The sequence below is a fragment of the Dromiciops gliroides genome, chromosome 2 (genome assembly GCF_019393635.1).
Source record: "Dromiciops gliroides isolate mDroGli1 chromosome 2, mDroGli1.pri, whole genome shotgun sequence".
NCBI classification, from domain to species: Eukaryota; Metazoa; Chordata; class Mammalia; order Microbiotheria; family Microbiotheriidae; genus Dromiciops; species Dromiciops gliroides.
Window position 1 is genome coordinate 259,152,166 of NC_057862.1, and position 15,949 is coordinate 259,168,114.

Genomic DNA, 15,949 nt, shown 5'->3' on the forward strand with positions numbered 1-15,949 from the left:
ATGGTTTGAGCTGGATGAAGTGAGAAGCAGCCTCTTGTCGCTGGGTCACTCACCTTCTTCTGGAGATGTTGTAGGGCTTCTCTCATGCAGTTGTGTCTCATGTAGAAGCTGATGATGGCCAGGTTGGTGCTGTAGTGATGTAAGTAGAAGAGGCACTCCTGGTAGTAGGTGTTGTGCATGGACTTTCCCTCTGGAATCACTTCTAGAGAGAGGCTCTTGGTTCGAAGAGTGGCTTCTAGCTCCTTCAGAGTGGCAAAATAATCATCATCCTGCTATGAGGAAGAGAAGGAAAAAGTAGGAAAAGCATTTTCTTTAATACATAATATTTACTTAGCACCTACTGTGTAGTAGTCACTAGGAGAGATACAAAGTTTAGATGAGACTTGCACTTTGTCCATAGGAATTTATAATTTAATAGGGGAATAAGACACATGCATAATTAAACATGTGATTAGGGAGAGAGCTAAAAGTCAAGGTGACCCCCGATCTATGATATCACAATGATGTCTCCTTCTGTGAACCAAACATTCTGCTTGCTGTTCTCTTACCACTGACAGGATAGGCTTCACTGTGGACTCCAGGTACTCAATTACATCCTGTACCAGACTTGAACCATGAGTTAACTGATTGAGGTCAAGGGGTGGCTTGAGACATCGACTGAACTTCTCACGTGCTGCTGTCAGGTTCCCGGCTTTGAGGCAGGCCATACCCCAGGCATGCCATGCACCAGTGGGATCCAGTCCAGTTTTTGTAGATACCTGGAAGAAAAAATTATTCATCTAGGGGCAGCTAGGTGGCGCAGTGGATAGAGCATTGGCCCTGGAGTCAGGAGGACCTGAGTTCAAATCCGGCCTCAGACACTTAACACTTACTAGCTGTGTGACCCTAGGCAAGTCACTTAACACCAATTGCCTCACCAAAAAAAAAAAAAAAAATTATTCATCTAAGTGATATGGGTAGCCGAGAAAGCTAAAGCAACTCCATTTTGTCTGCAGTCCCACTATCTTGCTCCTGATACTGATTATATGGCAACACTTGCCCCAACCCTGCCTGATAAACAACCTTACTGCTGAAATAGGGTGGGGTTACCTGGTACAGCTAACCTGAAGAGAAACCTTTCCTATTGCTAGCCCAGCAAGAGGCCTTGTACAATCCTAAGGTAACCCATACCCAGTTCACCTTCTGCCTAAATCAAAACCAATATAACCATAGTCCTTTAGTTCCTCTGGAGAGTCTCTGCCTGTGTGGGCGGGGCTCCCTTGCTGGCAAACTTAATACACTCTTGTTGGTTCCCAAATTTACGGTACTGGGTTTGGGTTCTAGTTTGGGGGTTCTGATTCTGGTTTGCTGAGGCACTGACAATTTTACACACAGTAAACGGTAGCAGATAATGGAATTCCCAGACACACTAATGGAATTCCAGGAGTTACAACTTGGGAATACTCCTCTGCTTGTGAAAGACTTTATGTTGGTGAGGAGAACTTGGTAAGGTGTTGGCCACGTTGCTCTGATTCACAAATGGAAATCTCCCTCCACGCCACCTTAGTTCTGATTAAACTGGTGGTTTGGTTTGGTTCTGTGTTAAAAATTGTTTTCTCTGAATTAACTGGAAAAGACATCATCAGCAAGTGCTTCTATGTGTTGTTTTGTCTTTGTTTCAGTTTAAGTGTTTGTATTTCATATATGTTGCTATTATTGTGCTTTGTATCTTGGTAAAATTCAACTGACTTTTCTGTGGTCTAATCAGCTAAAAGAAAAAGGATGTAAAGAATAAAAACTTTTCTGTGGGACTTTCAAAGAAAGTCTTTTTCTGCATTTCTAACTCTGGCCAAGTTGGTGAGGCTGAAAAGAGACAATACAGATAAGAAGGAAAGAAATCTTCTCCCAGTCTGCAGAAATTTGTGGCATTGTAAACTAATTAGAGACTAAATTTGTGACTGAAATATAAGTTTTCTTCTCTGAATTTCAAAATTGTGGTTTGAATGTTGAATCTGAGGGTACTACTCTGTGGAAATTGTTTTAAGGGAAAAAAAAGAATAAAACTGTCAAAGTTACATGGAAACAATCACCTAGACAATTTATTGCTCTTTCCCTAGAGAATGACAGATTTATTATTTCAGTGCAAGGAAAGAAGGTTACTTCACTGATTAGAGAGAGAGGGGGAAAAAAGGGAACTAAAAGCTCATTTGAAAGTGAAGTTCCAAAGTGAAAGAAAAAAATGAGTCTGTAGTTTAAATTTATCTGGTACTTAAGAATTGCCTATTGGTAAATTTTTTTTGACCACGAAAAAGAGAAATTTATTTAAATCAGGAAGCAACTTAAAAGTAATTAAAATTTAATTTGGGAACATGTTTTGTGTTACCACTGTATTTTCTTCTGAGAAGGATATAATGAACATAACTGTTTAGGTAAACTAGAAGTAAAGTCACCTAAAAGAAATAAGAATGGACTGTGCATTTGAAAACTCTTAAGAACCCAAGAAGGGAACAGCATTGCAATTAATTTGTACTGTGCAATAAAAAATTGTGTAAAAAACTTGGTAAGTTAAATAAAGTTGGAGTAGTCTGTTTGCACTGACTATGAACAAAGGGTTTGCAAGTCAAAGGTTTGGAGTTTTGGCAAGAGAAGTTTGAGGGAGGTTTTTGATATCAATGAGAAACACTGTGGTTCTTCTTTAGGCTTCCAAAAATTTAGTAACAAGTAATAGAATGGAATTATTAGAGGACTGAGCGCCAAATGGTCCTTGAAGGACCATTGGAAAGGTATATTTTATTTGTTATGTGAAGACTATAAAATCTTCATGAACCCTAGAAGAAGGGTCTGTCATTTTAAATCTTTGGCAGTAGACTAACTGGAAGTAGCCATCCCTAAGAAGTAAAATGGCCCTTGGGAAAACTGAGATTCTGTATGATACCATTTGTAACTATGGATCCAGATGTGATTTATCTCATTTTAAATGAAATGTTTTCTCCTGTTAGTAAAATTGTGATCTTTGACCCTTTTTAAGTAAATTAGGCCTTAATTGAAAAGATACTTAATATTTACAATCAAGGCAATATGTTTTGAAAGTATGTTTTGGGCAGCTAGGTGGCACAGTGGATAAAGCACCAGTCCTGGATTCAGGAGGACCCGAGTTCAAATCCAGCCTCTGACACTTGACACTTACTTGTGACCCTGGATAAGTCACTTAACCCTCACTGCCCCACCAAAAAAAAAAACCTAAAGAAAGTATATGTTTTGTTAAAAGTATAATTAGATCAAAATTACTCTATATTGGTCTTGAATGCAATTAGTATAGAATATCCAAAGTGATAAAATGAAGTGATTTTCTATAATTTTGAAATGTATTCAACTGAATTGATATCATCTGACTGGCAATATGCTTTGTTTCATGTTTTAAATAAATGATACTATGTATTTTATTATTGTTTTTCTAAATTTTCTTGGATTGTGAAATTTGGGAAACCACTATATAACAAATGCTAGTAAGAGGAAGATGCAACTGTATCACTGGAAAATCTAACTCCTTTTGATCTGGAAACTCTGAAATTATTAAGTTATTAGAGGCTACTGTTATAATGTTAAAAACCTATCAAGGTTTTTATTGGGAATATTTTAAAATGGAAGAATAATATTCACTTTGTGGGAAAAGGAAAAAAAAAAAGAAAGCGACCTTGTAAAATTTCCTTCTTTATAAATTTGAGAGGTTTTTTGGGATCATCTGCTTGGGCAAGATCCTAAAATCTTATCAGCCCCATGAAAGAACTTGTTAATGCTGTGAAATTATAAAATAATGAATTAACTTTATGAGAAACTGGGATCCCTTCTTCTATCACAAACATTCTTTGCCAAAGGGAGGGAATTTACAAATTTGTCTATGGTATAGAAATGATTTTTATATGACGATTTTTGATTATGGGAATCATGAAATTATACCTGGAATAGCATATATTGAAGTTACATCATGAGCCAACTTAGTTTCAACAGACTGCAGGCTTAAATATTTCTTTTTACCTTAGGGATTAATAATATACAATACCTTAATAGATATCTGATAGTCTAGAGACTTACAATAAGTAGCCAGTTTTTTTTCTGGGTTTTAAGTGAACTATCATTTATCTTCGTGGAATTTCAGGTTGTGATTTCTAATGATTTACTTTTATACCCAGATGAATTTAAAATCAAGAAGAAAAAAAAAAGAGAAAAGAATGCTGAATGAATGGTTTGGTTTTTTTTGAAAGGCCTGGTAAATTCTTTATTGTTAACTGTTATTGCAATAACATGAGAAATAACAACTCTAGTCCTAAGCTGTTAGTGAAACTTGCTATATGAGGTAAAATCTCTCAGGACTGTAATTTGATGTTGTTCCAAGTTTTGAATTTAGGTATACATGTCTGAATTTTCCTTAAGTCAGAATCTACCAATCAAGGAAATGCCATAAGCTGGAAAGTTGAGGGGATAACCTTATGTAGACAGAGGTAGGATCCTCCTGACTCAATTTCCCCATTGTGTTATTTCCTTTCAGAGCAGGAATATTTCTCACCTGGTTAAATCTGAGCCTGGCTCTGATGCTTTGTGAATAATGTGGAACTTTGTTGTGTGATTACCTGTTCCAAAAAGTTGACAAGAGTCTTACCTGAAATCAAGTGGAACTAAGGATGCATTATCCTGTTATATCTATGTTAAGTCACTCTGTGCCCTTAGGCTTAGGCCTGGAGGAAGTCTTGAGGCTGTTACAACCATGTCCCTGCTCCTTCCTTTCATGGGAAATCTCTCTAACCATAGCAGGTAAAACTGTAATTTTTAAAATATCAATCTTCTTGTTGCAATACCTTAGCACCTCTGAATTGTTATAATGGGATGCAAATATAAGGTATCTTATTGCATAACCTACTTGACGTTCTTCCTTTATCTCTCTTGTTTCTAAGGTTATTGTTTTTCACCACCTGGAAGGACAATTGATTAGATTTTGTCATATTTTACTAAATAATGCTAAGTCTTATCATTCACAGGCAGCAAAAGCATAGCCCAGAGGATTTCTACTGGAACCTGGAACCTGGAGGTGGTCAAAGAGCTATGTCACAAACCTGCCCTAATCCATCCACAGATCCCCTGAAGATTATGGATACTGCCCAAAACTTTAGCTATACTGGATTTCTTTATTCAGCCTATTGTAATGTTGCTTGTTTTATTAGTTCTGTGTTTGTTACCTGTTCTGTAAGCTACTTATCTGAACTTATATATTGACCTGGAAATTGTTTAAAAAAAAAAAAAGCCAGATTATTTATAGTCTCAAAGGGGAAACTGTGGGTAGCTGAGAAAGCTAAAGTAACTCCATTTTGCATGCAGTTCCTCTATCACTGTCCATGACCCTGTTTCTATTGCAACTTTCATCCTGTCTGTGACCTTTCTTACTACTGAAACAGCAAGGGTAGTCCTTTCTATTAAGAAGAGGCTACAGGGGCAGCTAGATGGCGCAGTGGTTAAAACGCTGGCCCTGGATTCAGGAGTACCTGAGTTCAAATCTGGCCTCAGACACTTAACACTTACTAGCTGTGTGACCCTGGGCAAGTCACTTAACCCCCATTGCCCTGCCAAAAAAAAAAAAAAAAAAAAGAAGAGGTTACAAGGATAATTAACCCAAAGAACAGTCTTTTCTGTTACTAGTGCAGCAACAGTCCTGTCTAATCCTAAGGTAGCTTATACTCAATTTGCCTCGTCTAAACTGTGTCTAAACCTATGTTCTTTTGTTCCTTTGGAGAATCTATAATTGTTTAGGTGGGGCTCCCTTGCTAATAAACTCAATAAATCCTCATTGGTTCCTAAATTTATGGCACTGGGTTTGGGTTATGGTTTTGGGGTTTTGGCACTGGCTTGTTGGGGAACTGACACTTACCTCAACACCCAGCTGATAGTATTCAGCTTCCAAAAGTTGGTTTCTCAGTCTTGTTACTGCAGCTGGCTGCAGGATCTGATCCAGAGATGGTACATGTCGATAGGCAGCAGCAACTAAAATGTTCAGTACATCCACCTTGCTGATGTAGCTATTAGGAAGAAAGGGGCATGGAAATGAATCTACACAGAACTCCCCTAGAGTAACTGCTGCCTGAGCTCCTGCTTTGATTTTCTTCTATGGTCACCAGGAACATGAAGCAAAGTCTTTGCAGCAGCTAGTCTCAGGTCTTCCTTTTTAGGTTAGATTTGTCAACTAGCATTTATTAAGTACTATGCTAGGCACTGTGCTAAGCCCTAGGGATACAATGAAAGGCAAAAGACAGTCCCTTTCTTTGAGAAACTCATAGTCTAAAGGGGGAGACAACGTGAAAACAGTTCTGTGCAAACAAGATATACAGGATAAGATAGAGATCATCTTTGAGGGAAGGTACTAACATTAAGGAGGACTGGGAAAGGCTTCTTGTAGAAGGCGGACTCCCTGTGTTCTGCATTGGCCTGTTTGCTTCAGTGATGCCCTCACTTTAATCACTAGTAGTTTAGATTCTATCTCAAGCTAGTACCCAGATGACACCACCACTAATTTCCCAGTTGTTCTTCTCTCTATCCATTTACTTAAGATTCTCACCTCCCTGCCTGGCTCAACTGAAGTTCTTTCACATGCCTCTAGGTTCTGTTGCCTTGACCAGATGCAGGTACATATCCAAGCCTACAATGATCATTTGCTTGGGCCCCATCCCTGACAGACAGGGATCGTTTCAACTTGATAAGGAAGCAGAGAACCCAAAGGTCCATCCTGCTCTGTCTGGTATTACTAGACATGTCCTTTCAGATCTTCCACTGGAGTTCTTGACTCCTGATTCCAGCTGGGTGAACCCTATCATCCATGGTAGTAGATTATGGCCTGTATGATTTTACTTACTCATTGATTTCCCCAGAAGGGGATTCTACGAATATTGTGAAGCTGGACTGTGATACTTTTGCTTGCATAAAGAGGGCTATATGAGCACAAAGTATTTCATAATCACCAATGCTTCACATATTTTTATTAAGTGATATAAATTTGTCAGTTTATTATAGAGTTCTAGAGAGAGTGATAACTATTTCTTCAAGAATTCATGGGGGCAGCTAGGTGGTGCAGTGGATAAAGCACTGGCCCTGGATTCAGGAGGACCCGAGTTCAAATCCGGCCTCAGACCCTTGACACTTACTAGCTGTGTGACCCTGGGCAAGTCACTTAACCCCAATTGCCTCACCCCCCCCCCAAAATAAATAATTCACAGTATTTTCACAAGAGAATGGACCTTAAAAGATCTCCTTCTCCAACCCCCTCAAAAATTTAAAAGATGAGGAAACTGAGGCCCAAATGACTTGCCCAAGACCACAAAGTAAGTTAAAAGTACTAAGTCAAAGGTGAGCATCTTATTTGAAGCAAACTCTTATTCTCTTTGTTTTCTATCCTGGACCACATTTCAACTATCTATAATTGTTGTTAGATGGCTTTAAGTCTCTCTGTATCTCTGGTACTGAATCTACAATCCAATGCTCTGGGCCAAGTAGGTGGAGCTAGAAAATTAGTTTCTGGTTTACTTTTAGATTCTAACAATTATTTATAAAGTATAAAGTTTATAAAGTAACTGAGGGGACAGCTAGGTGGCGTATTGGATAAAGCACCAGCCCTGTATTCAGGAAGACCTGAGTTCAAATCCGGCCTCAGACACTTGAAACTTACTGGCTGTGTGACCCTGGGCAAGTCACTTAACCCTCATTGCCCTGCAAATAAATAAATAAAGTAACTAAAAGTTTACATAGCCCTTGATCTTTATGATAACTAGGTGAGGCAGGTGCTTCAGGCATTATTAACCCCATTTTGTGGATGAGTAAACTGAGGCATAAGGAGGTTAAGTGACTTGACCATGGTTATGTGGTTAGTAAGTATCAGAGGTGGAACTTGAATTCAGGTTTCTCCTAAATCCAAAAGCAGCACTCTCTCCATTACACCACACTGCCTTTATAATCTAAGGCTTACTGTCTGTGACAAAAGTAGGTCTAGAACCTGACACATCTGACACCAGCACTCCATTCACAAAATGACACACCTCATTGTTTGCCACACCTATCTATAAGATTCTAATGTCACTTGGTCTTTGCTTTTAGTGAAAGATAAGACTTAATGAATTTTCTTTGGTACCAGAAAAGATTAGGTACTGAATGAGCCTTACAATGCTGGTTAAACTCCGAAAGCAAGGTTTGTATTTTCTTACTATTTTAGTCACATTGATACAAATTTTATCCCCAGGGACTCAGTACATATAGGAATACAGATAATGATATTAAAACAGAGTGAAGTGAAATCACATGGAATTTAGCAATTAACTCATTAATATGAATCTGTTAGAGTGGGCTGACTTCCTGTACAACCCTATCTGTCTGAAGAAGGGGGTGGTTGGATAATTGGGAGCGGAAGATATAGACAAAGGGAATCCTGGGCCCACGAGACATAGCTACCTGTCACACAGCGCTAAGTCTTGGCTCTGGCCAGCTTTGACAAACATCATCTTGGCGCTGAAAAGCAGCTGCTTCATGATATCTATGAGCAGTCCAGCATCCACCTCGGGATTGGTCAGGCCCTGGGACAGTCGGCAGCAGTGATCAATCAACTGATAGCCACAGGCAATGCTGTTGCGGTGCAGGTTCAGGATGGCAATGCACAAGGAGGCACTGGGGGCCTAGTCAGAGAGAAGGAAGAAAGCAATGCCCAATTGAAACATTTTTCAAGTATTGCCAAGAAAAAGGGATTATTTCCATTTTACAAATGGGTCAAGTGAAGTATAGGAGAAGGAACTTGGAAAAAAAAAATCCTCTTATAAAGCATCAATGGAACTAAAATAATCTAAGGGATCCAAGGCCAACTGTATAAAACTCTCTCTAGTTTTCCTCTAGGGCACTGGTGGCTGCATGACCAGCTGCCACTCACACCTTTCCATTACCTGTTCATAGTAAAACTCGCTCCGCACCAGATTATTTTCTTCCTCATTCAGCTCTAGAGTCCACTCCAGATGAGCTGCTTTGGGGACTCGTACCACAGCCAGGTATGGGGGGCTCTCACTTGAGGAGCTGTCTGAGGCTGAGGACAGAAATGCCATTCATTCATTTGTCAGTCAGTCAGGGCACCCCAGGAGTCAGTGGTTATCAGTTCTGACAATGAGTAACAGTGCATATATTTGATTATGGTAACGGCCTCCTGCTTTCCTTTGGGAGAATTCTAAAGGGACCGGCATCTCTTTTAAGACAGACATAGCTGGGGAAAGATCTACAGTGCAGTACACAGAACTCTAATGTGTCACAGACAGTAGTCAGTAATAGGGAATTCTATTCTCTATATCTGCTCAGAATGAAGGAAGAATAAATATTTGTTCTCCCATAGTCTTTTAACTTTGGTCTGTGGGAAATGATGCCGGAAGGTTGGAACTTAAAGTTGTACAGCCCCAAATTGGAATTTGGGTCATTTTTTAGCTCATCTGTTCGGTGGACTACATAACCAAGAAGTGGCCTGCTATCCAGTTGAAGGTGGCAGTAATTAAGGACCTTAGGAATGACCTGCTGAATTAAGAACCTTGGCTTTAATAGTATTGACAGGGGGCAGCTAGATGGCACAGTGGATAGAAGCACCAGCCCTGGAGTACCTGAGTTCAAATCCAGCCTCAGACACTTAACACTTATTAGCTGTGTGACCCTGGGCAAGTCACTTAACCCCAATTGCCTCACTAAAAAAAAAAAATAGTATTGACAGAGGCACATGGCAATTGAGATTTAAATAAATGAATGACAGCAGCAGTAAGAGAATGTGCTTGATAGGCACATTGGATGGAGTCTTCTTTTTTTTTTTTTTTTAGTGAGGCAATTGGGGTTAAGTGACTTGCCCAGGGTCACATAGCTAGTAAGTGTTAAGTGTCTGAGGCCGGATTTGAACTCAGGTCCTCCTGACTCCATGGCCGGTGCTCTATCCACTGCACTACCTAGCTGCCCCTGGATGGGGTATTCAATGCAATAAGCTCTAAACATACAGGGAACCTGAGTTTTAAAAACAAGAGAAGAATATGAGAGTATCTTTCAGGCTCACCTTCTGTATGTCCTGTATTCTCCTCTGGTACACTGGAAACAGAAACAGAAAAATAAATTGTCCATCACGTATTTCATAGTCCAAAGGATCGACATTGAAGGCACCTCAGAGGCCATCTAGTCTAACTCTCTCATTTTACAAATGAAAACTGAGGTCTAGGGAAGCTAACTGGCTTGCCCAAGGTCATACAGATAATAAATATTAGAGACAGGATTTGAAGCTATGCTCTGACTCTAGACTCAGAGCTCTTTCCTGTCTATGTATCATCTGACAGCTGAAGGGAATTATTCATTATTTTGATGAAAAAAATCTCCCACCTCCTCTGAAGGCTACCTATTTCAACACAGAACTAAAGGCACGGATGTGGACTTAGTCCATGCTACCATGAGTATAGAATGGAGGTTCTCATGAGTTCCTGAAATATGAAGCCAAATGTAAGATTTATTAGGAAAGTGAGACTGGCATGTGTGATGAGCTAAAAATTATGGGTTACTAGTCATGGTTGTCTGCACAAGTAAGGTTACAATAATTCAAAAAACTGCAAAGCACTAGGATTTACAAAGTGCATTTTATACATTATCTAATTGGATTTTATATGGTAAATGCAGCCCAGCTGGGATAGGAAACATTTAATTCAATTTAACAAACATTTAATTAAGCACCCATGACTACCTGTCCTTTTCAGTCAGGGGGGATCCATGAAGCAGAGACTGCTTCAAGTGGATAAGGAGCTAGTGGCTTCACTGAGTGCAAATGCTGAACGGACTCTTGGGGTCAGAATGAAGAAATAAATTCCTGGCACTGAGGAATCCATGACAGGAACCCTGAACACATATTTCTTCTTCTCATCACACCTTGAAAGGATGAGCCCTACCTAAAGACAGTCTGTCCTGCTATGAGTCCACAAACACCCCACTCCAGAAATCACTGCACGTTTGTCTAAGGAAGGCCAACATCAGAGGCTTTGGGGGACCCAAAGACTTAGGGGAAGGAGCGGCACCCCTGCTGCCCTGACCCTTACTCACTGCTGGTTGTAGTGGCTGTAGCACTGGTCACACACCCGAACCGGATTCTCTCTGCTGCCCTCCACAACCATTTTCTTAGTAGAACAAGAGCCACACACCAACCTGCCACAGCGACGACAGTGATGACGCCGATTAAACTAAGAAATAGAGAGAAGGGGAAAGGAAAAGGAACATGAGTAGATTGATAAATGCTCCTAACCATGGGCTCCCCTTCCCTCCCTTGTTTCCTCCAGTTATTTTTTTTTATGTACTCAAAGGACATGTAGTCTTGGTACTAAAGCAAATACACCTAGGCTGACATCCCTGCTCTAGAGAAACTTGTCTTTCAGCTGATGGGAAAAACGCCAAAGTTCATTCAACATTCTGCAACATTGGAGTGATCATGAAAACTAGGCCTACCTTCTGGTAGGGTCAGCACAGTGGGAAAGAAGAGATACCTACATTTCTTTTTTCTTTTTAACAATAACTTTCAATTAAACAATCAATCAATATTTATCAAGTGTCTACTATGTGCCAACCAGCTCAACAAAACCAGTCAAATAACCCATATTTCTCGATAACAATAATAATACTTTATTAAAGCACTTTTACCTATCACCTTGTTTCATCCTTATGGCCAAAGGGTGAGAAGATAAGTTTTATCATTCCCGTTTTTACAGACAAGGAAATGCTTGTGACAGGGTTGGGACTGGAATATAATACAGGTCTCTTGACTTTAAGTTGAGGTTGCCTCTCATTTAATCAGAAATGAAGCAGGCTTACCATGGTGAAACGTTCGCTTCTGCACACCATACAGGTGATTTCCAGCTCATCTGGTACCCACTGCTCTCTAGCTGGGGGTTTTTCAGGGGGCACAAATTCCAAGGAATCACTCTGTGGGAAGCTTCTCTCCTTTAAGCTTGGAGATCGTGCAAAGGAAACTCCTAAAGGTCAGAGGCAAAGTAAGAGATAAAATTAAAGCTTAACTAGACCTAGGTGGGCTATACCCATACGTCAGCAGCCCAGAACTTCTACCTGGCTGCATTGTTCTGTTTTGAGACAAATATAATTTATTATATGGTGAGAAATGTCATAGTCATTGCTTCTTGGTAACCAAGAATTGCTTTTTTGGTCCCATTCAGAGCAAAGTTTTCTGGGTACTACAGAGAAAAAAAAGTCTTCCTAAGATTTATTTTATTTATTTATTTTGTGCAGGGCAATGAGGGTTAAGTGACTTGCCCAGAGTCACACAGCTGGTAAGTGTCAAATGTGTGAAGTCAAATTTGAACTCAAGTCCTCCTGAATCCAGGGCTAGTGCTTCATCCACCTCACCACCTAGCTGCCCCTCTTCCTAAGATTCTTAAGACAAGTTCAAAGCTGAAAAGCTGCAAAGCTGCTGAGCACATTGTACCTCCAATGCTGTAACACTGCTAATCCACAACATTTAAGTCCCGATGTGGCATGGCTCCGAGTGCTACTCCACAAAAGCCAGGCCACCAGAGAGGGATTTGGGGTCAGAGCAGCAATTCAGAGGTTCTTGTTACTGATTTCCACAATGTCCTTAGACAATTAGAGTAACTCAGGAGAACTCTGACTGCAGGGCTGGGAAATCAAGTTAAGACTTGGGATTTCCTCTGGGTTACCACCTCTCATTAAAATTGAGAAATCATCCTTGGACAGGATTTGATTGGAAGATTCAACTCCTTCAGAGTTTTGAGGCATAAAAGACAGCTCATAATGGGTTTTCTCTCGTAAGGAGGAATTACTCTTGTTATTTGGACTCATAACCCAAAGTAGGCAAAAGGCTAAGATAAGAGACATGGCTTTTATTCCTGGAACGCTTTATCAAAGTGACCAGGCAAAAGCTTGAGAAGAGACCATCGACTTACTTTTATGAAATAGGAATTTAGGAAATTTTCCTGATCTTAACTTATCTGCTATCTTTATAGGAAAGAAAATTATCATTCTTGTTTTACAGATGAGAAGACTGAGATCTAAACAATGCACTGTAGCAGGTCTGAAATTAAGTCAGTGACAGAATCAAGAATTTAGGATTCTGATTATAATGGCATTAAGGCATTAAAGGAGGTAATCTGCTCAAGGTCACATGGTTAAGAAGTGGTGGAGCCAGGTCCAGACAACAGGAGTTTACATTTACAGAAGAAGAGTCTTTTACCTATTTCAAAATGCTTTCAGAGACCTTATCATTTGTTTCATAGTTGCTGACAACCATGAAGTTGGTAGGGCATGTAGAATTATCTTCACTTTTTACAGATGAAATATTGAGCCTTAGAAGGCTTTAAATGACTTACTCGAGGCCACATGGTTAGTAAGAATTGGGATTAGATAATAATAGCAGCTCACACTTATGTTGCCTCTTAAAGTTTACAAAGGATTTTCTTCATAAAAATCCTGTGAGGTCCTAGAGTATTATCCCCATATTTCGGATGAGGAAACATGCTTAGAGAGAGGTTATAGTCCTATGGCTAGGAAGTATCAGAACTAGGGCTAAAGTTAAAGTCTTTTGATTCTCAATCCAGTGTCCAGAGGTGTGTACATGAAGAGAACTGTAATGATTGGAATGATGCCACCTACTGGAGACTTGCTGTGGGAAAGCTCCACCATGAGGAAAATGCCTCAGAGGCATTGTGGCTTTTCCTTGGCGTCAGGAAATGACGTTTGCTCATGGGTGCTGTCTATCAAGGCTACCAGCCAATCAACTTGAAGAGCCTCCTATGGTCTAGGAGGAGACAGGAAGGAGGAAAGGGAGCCTGCGCGGAGAGCTCTGGGGCTTTTTGGCTTCCTGACTGGATGGTGGTGGCGGCAGAAGACTTCACAGGAAATTTGAGGAAAGATAGGAATGCCAGGCTGTTGGAATTCTGTTCTCAATCTTTTTCTTTCTATTTTCCAATAAACCCTTAAAAACCTAAACTCGTTTTATCAGTGATTTTAGTCAGTTTCCCCCAAACTGGGGGAACAGATTAGAATCCACATTTAGAATCTTAAATTACACAGAACTAATACAGAACAACAGAGGTGTCATGCTGTGATGAAAACACAGCAGTGGTGTGAAACTCCAATAGAAATGGATCCCTGTGGCTGCATCCTGATTTAGAAAGCCACAAATTAACATCATCTATGCTTTACTGTATTTTGCTAAACATCTCCCAATTACATTTTAATCTGCTGGCAATAAGTGTGACACCTGTTCTTGAAGATAGTTTTGGGCACCACAGGAGTTATGAAGAAGGATAAAATATGGCCCTTCTCCTTAAGATGTTGATGATGGGGCAGCTAAGTAGCACAGTGGATGGAGCACCAGCCCTGGATTCAGGAGGACCTGAGTTCAAATTCAGCCTCAGACACTTAACACGCACTAGCTGTGTGACCCTGGGCAAGTCACTTAACCCCAGTTGCCCCGCAAAAAAAAAAAAAAAAAAGATGTTGATGATGAAAAGTTGCTGAACAAAGCATAAATGCACTTAAAAAGATGACAGTGTAAGGAAATATCTAACGGTTAAATGAATAGTACAGATAATAAGTGTTATAGGAGTCTAGAGGAAGGAGAGAGCTATGGGCTGGGGAGGTTAGTTAAAAATCTCATGGAGGGGCAGCTAGGTGATGCAGTGAATAAAGCACGGGTCCTGGATTTTGGAGGACCTGATTTCGAACCCGGCCTCAGACACTTGACATTTACTAGCTGTGTGATCCTGGGCACTTAACCCTCATTGCCCCACAAAAAAATAAAACATCTAATGGAAAAAGAATTGATAAATAGAAGTATGTATAGAATTTTATATCTATCTATATCTCCATTTAAAAAATCTAATGGAGAAAGACTGGACTTTAAGACCAACCAGCACAGGCAGGATTCAGGAATGAGGTAAAGAATGGAGGTGAAGGGAGAAAGGCATTCCAGATGGGGTAATTAAAAATGTAGAGGCTAGAACAGAGGGTTTTTGCAGAGAATGATGGGATTTAAGTTTGGTAAGGTAGGATCAATAGATAGATAGAAGGGACTTTAGAGATTACAGCCTAATCTCTTATTTTTACAGATAAAGAAATGAAGTGATTGAAGCCAGAATGTGGAAGGCCTTAAAATAGCAACAAAATTTAGAACTGAGCCCAAAGGCCATGGGAAATCTTTCAAGATTTTTAAGTAAGGGAATGACAAAACAATGACGTTTAAGGAATATGTGAAGAAACCCAGATAATCTCTTCTATGCAGACCCCAAGAGTGTGGCTATCTACAGGGTCTCCCACCCTTCTGGATTCCTGTTAATGGATGGAGAAGAGTTCAGTTTCCTTTGCAGAAATGAGATCATCTTTTTACCTTAGTTCAATAAATTAGGTGAACAGACCAAGATGAATTTAGTCTTTTTTTTTTTTAAATTTAGTCTTGATGGCTCACCCAATGCTTCAAGTTCCACTGAACTTGAAAAAACACATTGGTTTTCTGATTAAGTATCTGGTTGGTTAGTAAGAAAAAGCCTCAAAGCATTCACTAAATCCACAACAAATAAATTACCATCTTTGGTATAGAAAGCTAGATCAAACCCAGAAAGAGGAGCTTGAAAGGATAATTTGCAGAATATCAGATGTAGAGATTTTTTTTTTGAAAGAGGGGAAAAAAGGAATAAAAAGACAGTACTAGAGGAAAAAAAAAACTAAAAAAGTGGGGAAACTTTCAGAAATTTTTCTTACCAGGAAAAGTAGCAGCAGACAACTCAACTGATGCTGACTTAGGCAAGGTCTCGGGCTCTGATACCTGATTAAGACTCTCTTGAAGGTGAATTACAGAATCTAAGGCAAAAGAAATTGAAAAAAAAATCAGGTAAATTATGGATGACGTAGTGCTAAAAGCGTCAAG

General features: G+C 39.7%; 1 protein-coding gene across 1 annotated transcript in view; it reads right to left on the reverse strand.

Annotated features, from left to right (window-relative positions):
* The window catches only part of ZFYVE26 (zinc finger FYVE-type containing 26), an 83,679-nt gene that overhangs the window by 18,208 nt on the left and 49,522 nt on the right, over positions 1-15,949 (reverse strand). Inside the window, exons 27-35 of the mRNA XM_043986386.1 lie at positions 15,784-15,882; positions 11,863-12,023; positions 11,101-11,237; positions 10,076-10,107; positions 8,943-9,079; positions 8,461-8,681; positions 5,897-6,044; positions 549-758; positions 54-272 (exon numbers count right to left, since the gene is read on the reverse strand). Coding sequence (XP_043842321.1) covers positions 54-272; positions 549-758; positions 5,897-6,044; positions 8,461-8,681; positions 8,943-9,079; positions 10,076-10,107; positions 11,101-11,237; positions 11,863-12,023; positions 15,784-15,882 — 1,364 coding nt within the window. The remainder of the gene's footprint in view (positions 1-53; positions 273-548; positions 759-5,896; positions 6,045-8,460; positions 8,682-8,942; positions 9,080-10,075; positions 10,108-11,100; positions 11,238-11,862; positions 12,024-15,783; positions 15,883-15,949) is intronic.